At 44.2% G+C, this 12,477-nt stretch overlaps 1 protein-coding gene across 3 annotated transcripts; it reads right to left on the minus strand.

The window, feature by feature from the left end:
- Positions 1-438: 438 nt before the first annotated feature.
- Positions 439-11,820, minus strand: LOC135094869 (lipid scramblase CLPTM1L-like). Of its 3 annotated transcripts, none has more exons than XM_063995342.1 (12): positions 11,574-11,820; positions 9,005-9,199; positions 8,406-8,597; positions 7,789-7,911; positions 7,317-7,477; positions 6,541-6,684; positions 6,007-6,148; positions 5,148-5,336; positions 4,461-4,651; positions 3,704-3,839; positions 3,091-3,206; positions 439-2,533 (listed from the first exon to the last, which is right to left on the minus strand). In XM_063995342.1, the coding sequence occupies exons 1-12, from the start codon at positions 11,574-11,576 to the stop codon at positions 2,452-2,454; spliced, it is 1,674 nt and encodes a 557-aa protein (XP_063851412.1). In that variant the 5' UTR covers positions 11,577-11,820; the 3' UTR covers positions 439-2,451. The 3 variants fall into 3 exon arrangements, with proteins under 3 accessions (XP_063851412.1, XP_063851411.1, XP_063851413.1); XM_063995341.1 differs by having other exon boundaries at positions 7,317-7,480; positions 11,574-11,817; XM_063995343.1 differs by lacking the exon at positions 11,574-11,820 and adding an exon at positions 9,959-10,118 and having other exon boundaries at positions 7,317-7,480.
- Positions 11,821-12,477: the final 657 nt, after the last annotated feature.

Consider the following 12,477-nt stretch of genomic DNA (forward strand, 5'->3'; position numbering starts at 1 on the left):
CACACACACAAAATATATATATATATATATATATATATATATATATATATATATATATATATATATATATATATATATATATATATATATATATATATATATATATATAATCACTCTGCTGGAATGACCTTCACTAACACTTCTATTTAGTGAAGACTTTCAGATGTGTGTTGTCAGCCTGACCTTAACTCTTGTACTCTCCAATGTGAGTTGTGAACCTGTGTGACTGCCAAAACACTTGGTGCCACAGCATGGTGGCCAAGCAGTGTTCCTTTGAGTCTGATGACAAATTAACATTAAGGGCAGGCTGGAAACATTCCTGATTTGATTCACTCTTGCAGGAAGTGAATGTCTTTCTGAAAAACTGGTGCCTGGGAGAAAGCTGCAGGCACTGGGTACAGTACCTCTAGTAGTGAAAAGTTCTGTCTTCGTAATGACACAAATATAAGTTGCTTTATTATAGCTCTAAATATAGAATATTTTATTATGACTCTAGTAGTAGTATTCCTAAAGTGGAATGTTTAGTTATGCAACAGTCTTAAAATATTCCAAAATATTTCTCTGTCCTTTCCCAACCACTAACACAACCCAGCAGGGAGCGCAATGACAGACAAAAGTGTGAGAGACAGCATCAAGGGACGAGCACAGTGGCATGCCGTGCTGCGCAACCACACTCCAGCCGGCTGGCTCATGCGAAGTGAAGGAGTTCTCACCTCCACTCTTCCCCCAATTGCCTTGGCAGCTGGGGTAGTGTGTCGCCTTGGGTGTGCTCAAGGTTCACGTTGCCAAAGAGGGAATAATTTGGCGGCTATACCTAACCCTACTCTATAATACGTGGTGACTTATTTCTCCAGGAAAACACTCATCATTACAAAGCACTGTGCCTACAGAACAATCTGCTCAACTACATCTATAAAAATCATGCAAGTGAGAGAATGGTTGGAAACAACCAAAGGGAAACATCAGACAAATTATTAATCTTTTACAAAGGTTCCATGCACACTTCAATGTGTGAGCCTTGCTGATACCGGCTGGCTGGGCTGCTTGGTCTGCCAGTCTCCCAACACAGCCCCAGGTCTCCAGGGTCCTTCTGGCCCACCTCATTCAAAATTTTTTTTTTGGACTTGCCTCTACAAACTTCCACCAACAACACTGAGTTGTAACCATTCCTTGTTGTGCTCCCCACACATCCCAACAAACTCCACCTCTCCTTACCACACTGGAATGCTTGGCTCCCTCCTCTCCCTCACTCCACCCTCCATCCACCGCCTGTCTGGTGATGCACCACGTATACCTATTGTCCTGATCAGCCTTGGCTCGTGGATTTCCTGGCCAGGTTTTCCCTGGCAAGTGCCACTTCATTATTTACGCAAGCCACACGCAGCCGCCTCTTAGATCTAAGAGAGTACAAGCTTCAAGCAGTAAACTGGAAGACAAGTTATCCTGGGTATTTCTGCCTCCCTTCCTTCATAGTGAACATGGTAATGCCACAGCTTTTGTCTGTCAGTGCACTGCCCTCACCAACCCAGCCAAGGGAGCAGCAGCACAGGTCTGCCCAACACTCTACCACAAAGGAAACAACACAAGCCATCCCTCCCTTTGAACCACACACACACACACACACACACACACACCTTCACCCGACAAAGGGCCAGCTGGGTCAGCAGCAGCCAATGAGAGAGAAGTTTGATTGTCCTTGTGTGTTGCCCCTGAGGGAGGAGCTGCACCTCAACACCCCACACACTGGGGCACTCTGGCCCTCATTGCACCAGCCCCTCTTGGCCTCACCACCCCAATGCCACTCTCCATAATGGATACACACGCACACACACACACACACACACACACACACACACACACACACACACACACACACACACACACACACACACAATAAATAAATGTAGGCCAGAAGAGCCACTAATACACTACACTGTGCCACTAACAGTAGAAATATTGAGTAGTTTGAGCCAAGACAAAGGTTTGGTCGGGAGGACACAGCCTCCAACACACTGATACACATCATCTCACTGTGAGGATCGTGTGTGTTTGGAATGAGGAAAACATATCCATAACTGCATAAATCCATAAATGCATATCCATAAATGCAGGAAAAAATAAAAAATAAAATAAATAAAAATAAAGATGACTTTCAGCACCTGTTCTTGAGGTCCCACCACTTGCCACAGTTTGAATGTCTGTCCTTACTTCCGTCACTAACTCAGAAATACACAAACACCAAAGAAAACTAAATAAACACATCAGTAAACACCAACAAAACTTCCGCTGTGATTCCTTCAATGAAACAACAACCATAAGAGAAACACTTCCCTCACCACACTGGGCCGGAGCCTCGGGGGAACCTGCATAGCGCCTTCCAGTGAACGCCCTCACTCTGACCTGCAGCCTGCACACTGGTAGTGGTGGTGGTGGTGGTGCAGTGGTGGATGATTACTCCTCCTTAGCCTTCTGTGCCACCTCCTCACCAGACTCACCGAACTCATTCACACGGCTCTTGTCCACCGGGTACTGCCTGCAGCGTGACCAGGACTGACATTAGTACACCAGAACATGATCAGAATATAAGGGAAGCTGCTGGTAAAATGTGACTGGGATTAACAACATTACAAAATGCAATCAGAACACAAGGGAAGCTGCCAGAAGCCACCAGCACCAGGCCTACACGTGGCAGACCCTGTACAACACGTGTCCAGCTGTGCAATGTCTTCAAGCTCCTTATTGACTCACCACACACACCACTCACTATAGAAAATATGTATGATCCACCTATCTGATCTCTTAAAGCTTCCTACTGACTCAACACACACACACACACAAAGATTATGAGATACAAATGTGCTAAGTATTAACAGTCAATAAGATCACAGTAAAACAAACATAACATAGCAAGAGTTCACATGTAATAAACTCCGTTAAACCAAAATTCATAACAATGCAATAACTTCATAAAACATTGAACATGTACACACATAAACACACACACACACAAACATACATACACAGATAGGTTTACTGACACATACACATACATACATACACACACACACACAGACAGACAGACAGGCTTACCATCGCTGGAAGAGATAGATGAGGAACACCACATCATCCCTGAAGCAGGCAACACGGTGGGCGGTGGGCATGGTGATGATGAAGGCAAACAGGTCGTCAATGAAGGTGTTGAAAGCCTGCATGGGAGAGACCGGTGGTGAGTGGTGGTGGTGACTGGATCCTTTAAGTACTACAGTGGTGGTGAGTGGGTGGTGATTCTGAGAGGTGTGAATAGTGGAATATAGGCGGTGGTGGTGAGTGGAGTGTGGGAGGAACAGAGGGAGTCTGGTAGGCATGTATGATGAAGTGGTGGTGGTGGTATGAAAGATGATGTGTTATTGAGCAGTAATTTTTTTATATAGGAGAGAGAGAGAGAGAAATTTGATGTTTGTATACTTATGTGGTGGCAGTGTTAAGACAATTTATTAGAAGTATTCAGCATTTCCTTGGTGTGTGATTATGGACTCTAGCAAAGAGGTGTGTAGATCACATTACTGTACACACTGTTTCTTATTATATTATGTTTATTGTATTCAAATGCTGTGGTGAATAATGAAAAATCTTTAAAAAAATCTTTAAAAATCTGTGTGTGTTTGCCCAGCCAGCCTGCCAGCCAGTCCGCACATACACTCACCTTGTACATGAAGGTCTTCCAGGGCAGGTGGGCCACACTCTTCAGCTTGTAATTAATGAACAGCTGCGGCAACATGAACAGGAAGCCAAACGCATACACTCCATTCACCAGGGAGTTGATCAACCAGGAGTACCAGCTGTGAGGGGCAGGAGCAGCGGCAGGAGTGAACAGTGTTGTAACCTTCAGTGTCTGCACCTTGCCTTTACAGTCTGTGGCTCACACAAACACACACACACACACACACACACACACACCAATCCAGGCATTTCATCTCATTTTATTCTCATTCTAATAAATAATGTAATCTTGTTCATGTCCTAATAAATAAAGTAATTTTGTTCTTATATCCTAACAAATAATAGAATTTTGTTCTTATGGCATAATGAATAATCTAGTTTTATTCACATGACCTAATAAATAATGTAATTTTGCTCACGTCCTAAACAGATGTATAAATAATCTTTTTTTTTTTTCCTGTGTCCTAATAATTACTGTATCCTTATAAGTAATCAAATTTGTTATATCCCAATAAATAATCTAATCTTCTTATGTCCTAAAAACAATGAAATTTTCTTATGGATGTCCTAACAATTCTGTACACCACCCATCTCTCTCTCTCTCTCTCTCTCTCTCTCTCTCTCTCTCTCTCTCTCTCTCTCTCTCTCTCTCTCTCTCTCTCTCTCTCTCTCTCTCTCTCTCTCTTTCGCCCCCTCACGCACACACACACACACACACACACACACACACACGTACATACCTCCTGTGGGGGGTATAGAGCAGGGAGTACACAGCGCCGGCCACCAGCAGGGGGTACAGGAGGTAGCTGAGGTAGCGGATGCCCTGAGAGTCCAGCTCCCGGGTGGCACTCTCCCCAGAGCTGATGGCCTGCTCCACCCGCAGCCGCCAACCCTCCAGGCGAATGTGGAATGCCTTGGTCACCTTCCACAACTGCAGGAAAAGTGGAGTGAGAAGCAGAGTGACTAATCAACACCCTTTGTCTCTGCTGTCCCTGTCTCTTAGTGTTGGAGTGACATGACACCCTGACACACATCAACACTCTTTGTCTCTGCTGTCCTGCATCTTGCTATGAGTGCAATAGATCACAAACAGTAATGATCAGCAGGTCTGTCTGTGTTTGCTCCTCTGTGGTGCTCTGCAACACTGATGGAACAAGGTGGTGGTGGATGGCAAGTCTGAGTGGTCCAGGGGCTGCTTTGTGTAGCTCCTCTAGTCTTGTGATCTTATGTTCTTATCTGCACCTCACCTTTGTCTTTATAATGTTTCCCTTTCTCTTCACAGTCCCATTCCTTCCCCAACACTGACACCTCCCATCCCCACCCTGATAATGCTTTCCTCACACCCCAACTCCTCACCCACACCTCACTCCCCCCACAGCCCCACTCCTCAACACCCAAACATCCCACCACCCCCACCAGTAGCTCACCTCAATAACACCTCCTATCCCAGCAGGCACCAGCACCAGCAGGCTTGTGTTCTCCTCCAACAGGTACAGGAACACAATAGCCTGGGAGATGGCCCGCCACGCCACATAGGAGGGGGACAGGCCTGCCATGGACCGCCGGCCACGCCAAAATGCTATGTCGTTCTTGAAGGCTAGGAAGTCGAAGAGCATCTGTGAGGGAGAGGGTTTAGTTAGGGTTCGTCTAGGTGGTGGTAGTGGTGGTGGTGTTCTGTGTCTGGTCTTGAGTGCTGGAAACCTGTGGAATCTAATCTGTGAGGGAGAGGCTTCAGTCTGGGTTTGTTCTGGTGGTGTTCATGTTCTGTCTACCCTTCAGTGCTGGAAATATGTGGACTCTAGCTTTGTTCCTGTGCTTCCTTTCTGGGTTTGTTATGGTGGTGGTGTTTGTGTTCTGTCTTGCCTTGAGTGCTAGAAACATATGAGATATAATTGTGTTACATACAAATGTCTTATGTCCTACTTCTCTTCTGGAAACTAAAGAGGTACACTAGGACTCTCTTCTCTCTCCCTCTTTATTTCTATGTTTGCACTGGATTACAGAGCCACACTCAATCCCCATTTACTGCAAGAGATAAACTAAGACCTGTTTTCTCTCTCCAAATTATGCCAAGATTCAGAAAGGCACAGAATCCCACCTACAGTCACTTGCACACACAATACTCAGACACACACACACAATCCCACCCACTTACCATCACTTACACACACTGCCAACCTTCACAAGACTCATCACTTACATCACCAATCTTTACCCTCATCACCATTACATAAAAAACAATCACTCACACCACCATCACTGTACACCACCAGCACCACCACTCACATGCAGGGCAGCCACCAGGAAGGTCACAAAGAGGAAGTAGAGGCTGGTGTCAGAGAAGATCCCTTTGACATCATCCAGGTCCCTTGCACTGAAGCCCAGGGATGCCATGGGTCTGAGCGCCCCCTCGAACTGCATCCATAGCCTGAAGGAGGAGGGGAGGTGTGAGGATGTGAGGGTGTGTGTGAATGGTTTGGAGGAGGGTAAGGTGTGTGAGGGTGTGTGGTTGTGATTAAATGGACTAAGAATGTTATGTTATGTTAGTGGGTGTTTGTGTTTTGCTTTTGTTTGTAGTACTGTAGTGTTTCTTGTGTTTTTGTGATTAATAAATGTCTGTCTGTCAGTCTATCAATCTATCTATCTATCCATCTGTCCATCAATCTATCTATCTATCTATCTATCTATCTATCTATCTATCTATCTATCCATCTATCTATCTATCTATGCATCAGGTGTACTAAAGCAAAGCAGCCACAACCATCTTTACAATCCTGCATCTCTCACTCTCAATTGCCATAGCTCGCCAGGACCACTCACCTCAGCTTGCCGTATGAGATGGGGGCATACTTGAGGGTGAAGTTGGTGTGGGTGAGGGTGGGCGTCACCTCCACCAGGTCTCGCAGCCGAGCACTGAGGGTGTCCACGTGCAAGATGGGGAGGTAGCGGCCCCGGGAGTCCAGTCTGGAGGGAGGGAGTGGAGGGGAATGTTTACTGTGTGCTAAAACCTTTCGCCAATCTTAACTCTAAACAGTAACATGAAAACATAGGAAAATAAGGGTTGGTGCAGGAAGCCATCAGGCCTACACGTGGCAGCCCCTGTACAAAACATACCTGCCTATTTTCACCCATCATCTCCATCCATAAATTTGACTAATCTTCTTTTAAAGCTTCCTAGTGACTCAGCACTAACAACCTAATTACTGAGTCCATTCCATTCATCCACCACTTTATTTCAGAACCAATTCCTCCCTATCTCTTTTAAACCTAACTTTTTCTAGCTTGAACCCATCATTTCTTGTTCTATCTTGATTACTGACCCTGAGAATGTTGCTTACATCATCATTGTTATGTCCCCTATACCATTAAAGACCTCTATCACGTCCCTTCTTAATATACGTCCATGGAATGTACATTTAAAAGCTTGTCTCGTCTCGTAAGGAATACCCCTCATCCCCTGTATCCTTTTAGTCATTCTCCTTTGTACTGGTTCTAATAGACCAATATAAATCTATATAGACCTATACAACTGGTACATAGCATCTGTTCCTGTGCTCTATGACATGTGACCCTTGACCTGAGAGACACTGACCCACCTGAGGGCATGACCCAGGTCGTAGGGAAGGTCATGGCGGGGCAGACCAACAGGGTCAGTCAGGATGTTGAAGGTCACTTGGGACTGGAAGTGTGTCACCGGCCTGCGTGATTTCTGTTGCTTGCTGCTCTTACTGCTGCTGCTGCTGGTGGTGGTGCTGTCCTGCTGTGGGGGAACGGGTGGGGCTAGGAGAGGCCAAGGCTATGGGAGATGCACTCACACACACATATAAAGTATACATGTCGAGACAGACTAGAAAAAGAAGAAGAAGAAGAAGAAAAACAGAAAGAACAAGAACAAGGAAAAGTGACAGCAGCAAGCAGCATAAATCAACTAAAAGGAAAAAAAGACAAACAGAGATACACACACACAACTATAGACAACACCCTCAAATGTACAAACTGAGAACAAACAACTAGGACTCTCTCTCTCTCTCTCTCTCTCTCTCTCTCTCTCTCTCTGTGCACACTCACCTCCTTTGCTGCAGTCTTGTCCTCCCCCAGAAGGTTGAAAGTGGAGGCTTCAGGCACCTGGTACTCCGTCAGTGGGGAGAAGGCATAAACTGAATGTTCCCCTTGAGCCAGGCCACCCCAGTCCTGCAGCAGAGGGGAAACATAAGTGTGTGTGTGTGTGTGTGTGTGTGTGTGTGTGTGTGTGTGTGTGTGTGTGTGTGTGTGTGTGTGTGTGTGTGTGTGTGTGTGTGTGTGTGTGTGTGTATTTTCCTTTATCTGTCAACAAAACAAAACATGACAGAAGCAAATGGAGAGCAGGTGTGAATACTTTGTCTTCTGATCCCCGCACAGTGAGGCCAGGAGTACTTTCTCTGCTCCGTCCAGGGCCAAGGGACTGAGAGTGTGCGAATGAATGTAAATGTGAAAGTTTTGTGCCTCATCTTGGCTACCCACCTTTTTTCGAGAGATAACATGCTATATGTATGTATGTACGTATATATATGTATGTATGTATGTATGAATGTGTCTTCTTTCACAGGGTTAAGTTCAGTTCATGTGTTCAGGCTGTGTAAAAAAAAAAACTTGAATCAGTCCAACTAAAGAACACAAAATAAGTACACACACACACACACACTTACCTCAGGCGTGATGTGTGGAGGGGTAAGGAAGAGATGCAGGTAAAAGGAGCCATTGTTTCTGACCCTGAGGGGAAGCTGCACCTCCAGCTGGTCCTCCCGGGGACTGTCATAGGGGAAGTGCTTGACGCGATGTAGCAACTCCAGCTCTCGGGGGTGTGAGGGAGCACGGGACAGTGAGGTGAACGCCAGCAGCTGAGGAGTGATGGGTGGATGTGTGAGGGGGGGGGGGAGAGAGAGAGAGAGAGAGAGAGAGAGAGAGAGAGAGAGAGAGAGAGAGAGAGAGAGAGAGAGAGAGAGAGAGAGAGAGAGAGAGAGAGAGAGAGAGAGAGAGAGAGAGAGAGAGAGAGAGAGAGAGAGAGAGAGAGAGAGAGAGAGAGAGAGACTTAACTATAAAAATAAAAACAAACAACAAATAAGCAGCAGGAGTACTAAACGATGAATAACAAAACATTAACACACACACACGCACGCACGCACGCACGCACGCACAGACAGACAGACAGACAGACAGACAGACAGACAGACAGACACACACACACACACACACACACACACACACACACACACACACACACACACACACACACACACACACACACCTGCAGCTGAGGGTTCTGTGCAATGAGAGGCTGGTAGCAGTGGCTGGGGGTGGGGCAGCTGGGGTGCACAAACAGCTGGCCCAGCGTCCACACCGACTGCAGGATGTATGCCACAAACAGCCCACACACCACCGTGGTGAGCGACGGCAGGCTGTACCCCGCCAGCATGGTGTGTGGTGGTGGTGGTGTCTCTTCCTGCAATACACAAGGTTACTGTTATGTGTTCTGTGTGTTGGTGTGTTGTAAATAAAGGAGAAGAGATATTTTAAAGATTGCTGTAACCTTACTAACTAAATAAATGTGTAATAAGTAAATAGATAAATAAATAAATAAGAAATAGTCACAAGTGAAATAAATAAACAAATAAGCAACAAATAATTATATAATTAAACAAAATAAATAAATAATAAGATCAACAATTAAGAGTCCTGAGGAAGCAATATCCTCTCTCCCTTGAACCAGAAGTGACTCAGCGAGGCTCTGCTGGTCACACTGCCAGCTGGGGGAGGCTCAGTCACCCTTGCACTCCCCTCAAGGCCAGGAGTGTTGCCCCATACAACACCCTCCTGGCTGGGTTGCAGGAATATTTGACCATGTAAATCAATTAGAGGAGTTTTTAGTTAATTTTTTGTAGTTAATTGAGTAACCATGCATTAATTCACTTTTTTTTTCAACTTTGCAAGCTCTGTAGTCTGTAATGTATTGAATATATCCGCCACATCCTGTGTGGTGCGGATGTGGATATTCATTTTATATCCCAAATGCTGATGTTTCATTTATTAGAACTCCGGATGTTGATGCGGATGCTGATAACTGATGCATCTCTAACCCACACACACGTACACCCGCAGTGACAGCACGCTCACCACACACCTTCCACGTCCACCTCACATGCCCCACTGTTTACATCCACCTGTCACCTTTCATCTCTCCCGCCCAGCCACTCCCCCTCACCTGGTCTCTGTGCAGTGTGGCCCTTCCCTCCCTCCTTGCCTACACACGGGTGGGGCGCGGCTCGGACATACACACTCAGCTGTCCGTGTGAGTGTTAAAGGCGCCGACAAGATGCCAGATGACAGAATCTCCTCTCGTGGCCCCGGCAGCTGACTTTATATTTGCGATCACTGTTATCTATCCTTTATTTAGCTGTCTACTTTGTGTTTTTGTTTTGTTTTATTTTGTTATGTTTGAATGTGCCTCAAAGATACGGATGTGTGAAATGCCAGAATCTTCTCTCGTGACTTTATATTTATCATCATTCCTTATTTATCTATTTACTTATCTTTATTTTTTTTCTTTTTTTATGTAAAACAGAATCTGGTTATAGTAAAAAAAAAAATTCCACTGAAGATATATAATGAGTCACAAAAAAAAAAAGTTAACAATGTCCAAAATTACGTGTCTTGAAGCTTTCCTCTGCTAGAATCTGTGTAGAATCCTTGGCAGCAGCCACGCGGTGGAAGACGTTTCATGTGTGCCAAACATGTCTCTCTTTAGCTTCTTTGGTGTGTGCAGTGCACTACAGCTGCTTCAGGTGGTAGCAATTGAGAGGCGTTTTCCACCGCGGGGTTGCTGCCGCCCCGCAACCACTGCAGAGCACACAGGAAGCGTTTTCCACCGCGGGGTTGGTAAATTCGAGCTGCAAAGTCATGGAGCCAGTGTGTACCTTTTTTCCACTCAACCTTCCACCTCTTCCGGTCCTTGGTGGATTAACTTATCGGCGTGTAAAAGCTTCCATATGAAGGGCGTCTGTTGACTTAATATTTGACATTTCTATCTTTATGTTAAGAGGAACTTGTATCCCAAATGCAAAGGGCGAGCTACTTGTCATCTCCAAAGTTACCTGCACCTCCACGTGGACGCGACAACGTAAGGTCGCTCATCTCAGTGGTTCCTTAACAAGCCACACCAATGAATGAGGCGCGCCCTCATCCTGCAGGCTGCGGCAGTAAACGTTACTTGTGTGAACGCTTCATTGCATATCCAGGACCGCCCAGGGACCGCGCGGTAGCAAGGGGATCTCAAGCCGCCACAGTTTGCCGGGCGGCAGAAAAACGCGCGATAGCGTGTGAACGTCTCCATAGATTGCCTTAGATTTTGCAACCACACGGTTGAAAACGCTCCGTGTGAATAGGGGCAGATCAGGGAAAGTCTAGGATAAATTGGCCCCAGTCGTCGCCAGGGATGGAAGCTGTGGCAGGAAACGCGTGTGGCGCAAAGATGATCTCAATGACTTTTGTTGCCCTTCACTGTCCTCTCACTGCATGTCCAAGTTTATGTTTGTCTTCACTCTATTTTACCTTTAAGGTTACCTTTAAGGTGCATATATATATATATATATATATATATATATATATATATATATATATATATATATATATATATATATATATATATATATATATATATATATATATATATATATATATATATATATATATATATATATATATATATATATATATATATATATATATATATATATAATTTTTTTTTTCTCAGTCATTTGCCACAATATCTAAAAATATTTTTGACTAATAAAACTCTAGATAAACACTTGTGGTCTTACCATGTGCTTTTCGGAGAGAAGTGCTGCCTGGCTCTTCCTTCCTGCAGGGTGCCCCGCGCCACTCCCACATCACGGCTGCATCACCCTCCAGCGGTGGGTACCCCAACAGTAGTTATTATCTATATACTTTCCTCATTATCCAATCTCTGCCATACAAAAAAGAAAAGTTCTGAATAAAGAAAAGACAGAAGCAGTGCAAGAAAGAAAAGTGGAAAAAAAAAAGAAAACAAGGGAAGACAATTACAAATAAAATAAACAAATTAAATAAAGAACTGCAAGGCTGCTTGAGAGAGAGAGAGAGAGAGAGAGAGAGAGAGAGAGAGAGAGAGAGAGAGAGAGAGAGAGAGAGAGAGAGAGAGAGAGAATAAGGTGGTTGAGAAAAAAAAAATATAAAAAACAAAAGCTTTTGAAGAAAAAAAAGAAAAATAGAAAGCTTGTGGAAAAAGGAAAAAAAGAAGTAAATATGGCTGGGGGGAGAAAAGAATAAAAAGAAAAGAGAACACACACACACACACACACAGAGAAGGTAACATGAAAACTCGCACCAACATGTCAACAATCATTTTATTTTGTAATCTGACTAGACAGTTAAGATTTTTTTTAATTATTCTCTTATTACAATGCTCTATAATAAGTACAGCATTTCACATCATATCAAAGTAACAATAATAATAATAATAATAATAATAATAATAATAATAATAATAATAATAATAATAATAATAGAGATGAGTGGGGCTTGCCTAAAAAGAACCAACCCTCAAGTTCCTAATTAATGTGACCGTGAGAGAAAACGGGAAAGACTTATATTAAATAATCTGTACAAATGTGTGAAATAGAACATGGGAAATACATGGCAATACAAAACGTGACATACATACAGTACATGGCAGAAAGATTGATT

The sequence above is a fragment of the Scylla paramamosain genome, chromosome 47 (genome assembly GCF_035594125.1).
Source record: "Scylla paramamosain isolate STU-SP2022 chromosome 47, ASM3559412v1, whole genome shotgun sequence".
NCBI classification, from domain to species: domain Eukaryota; kingdom Metazoa; phylum Arthropoda; class Malacostraca; order Decapoda; family Portunidae; genus Scylla; species Scylla paramamosain.

Coding starts and splice junctions, on each gene's coding strand:
- LOC135094869 (XM_063995341.1), bottom strand. Junction 7,481..7,788: donor ACAAGACTGCAGCAAAGGAG/GTGAGTGTGCAC, acceptor GTTCCCCCACAG/CAGGACAGCACCACCACCAG. Junction 2,534..3,090: donor ATCTATCTCTTCCAGCGATG/GTAAGCCTGTCT, acceptor GTCACGCTGCAG/GCAGTACCCGGTGGACAAGA.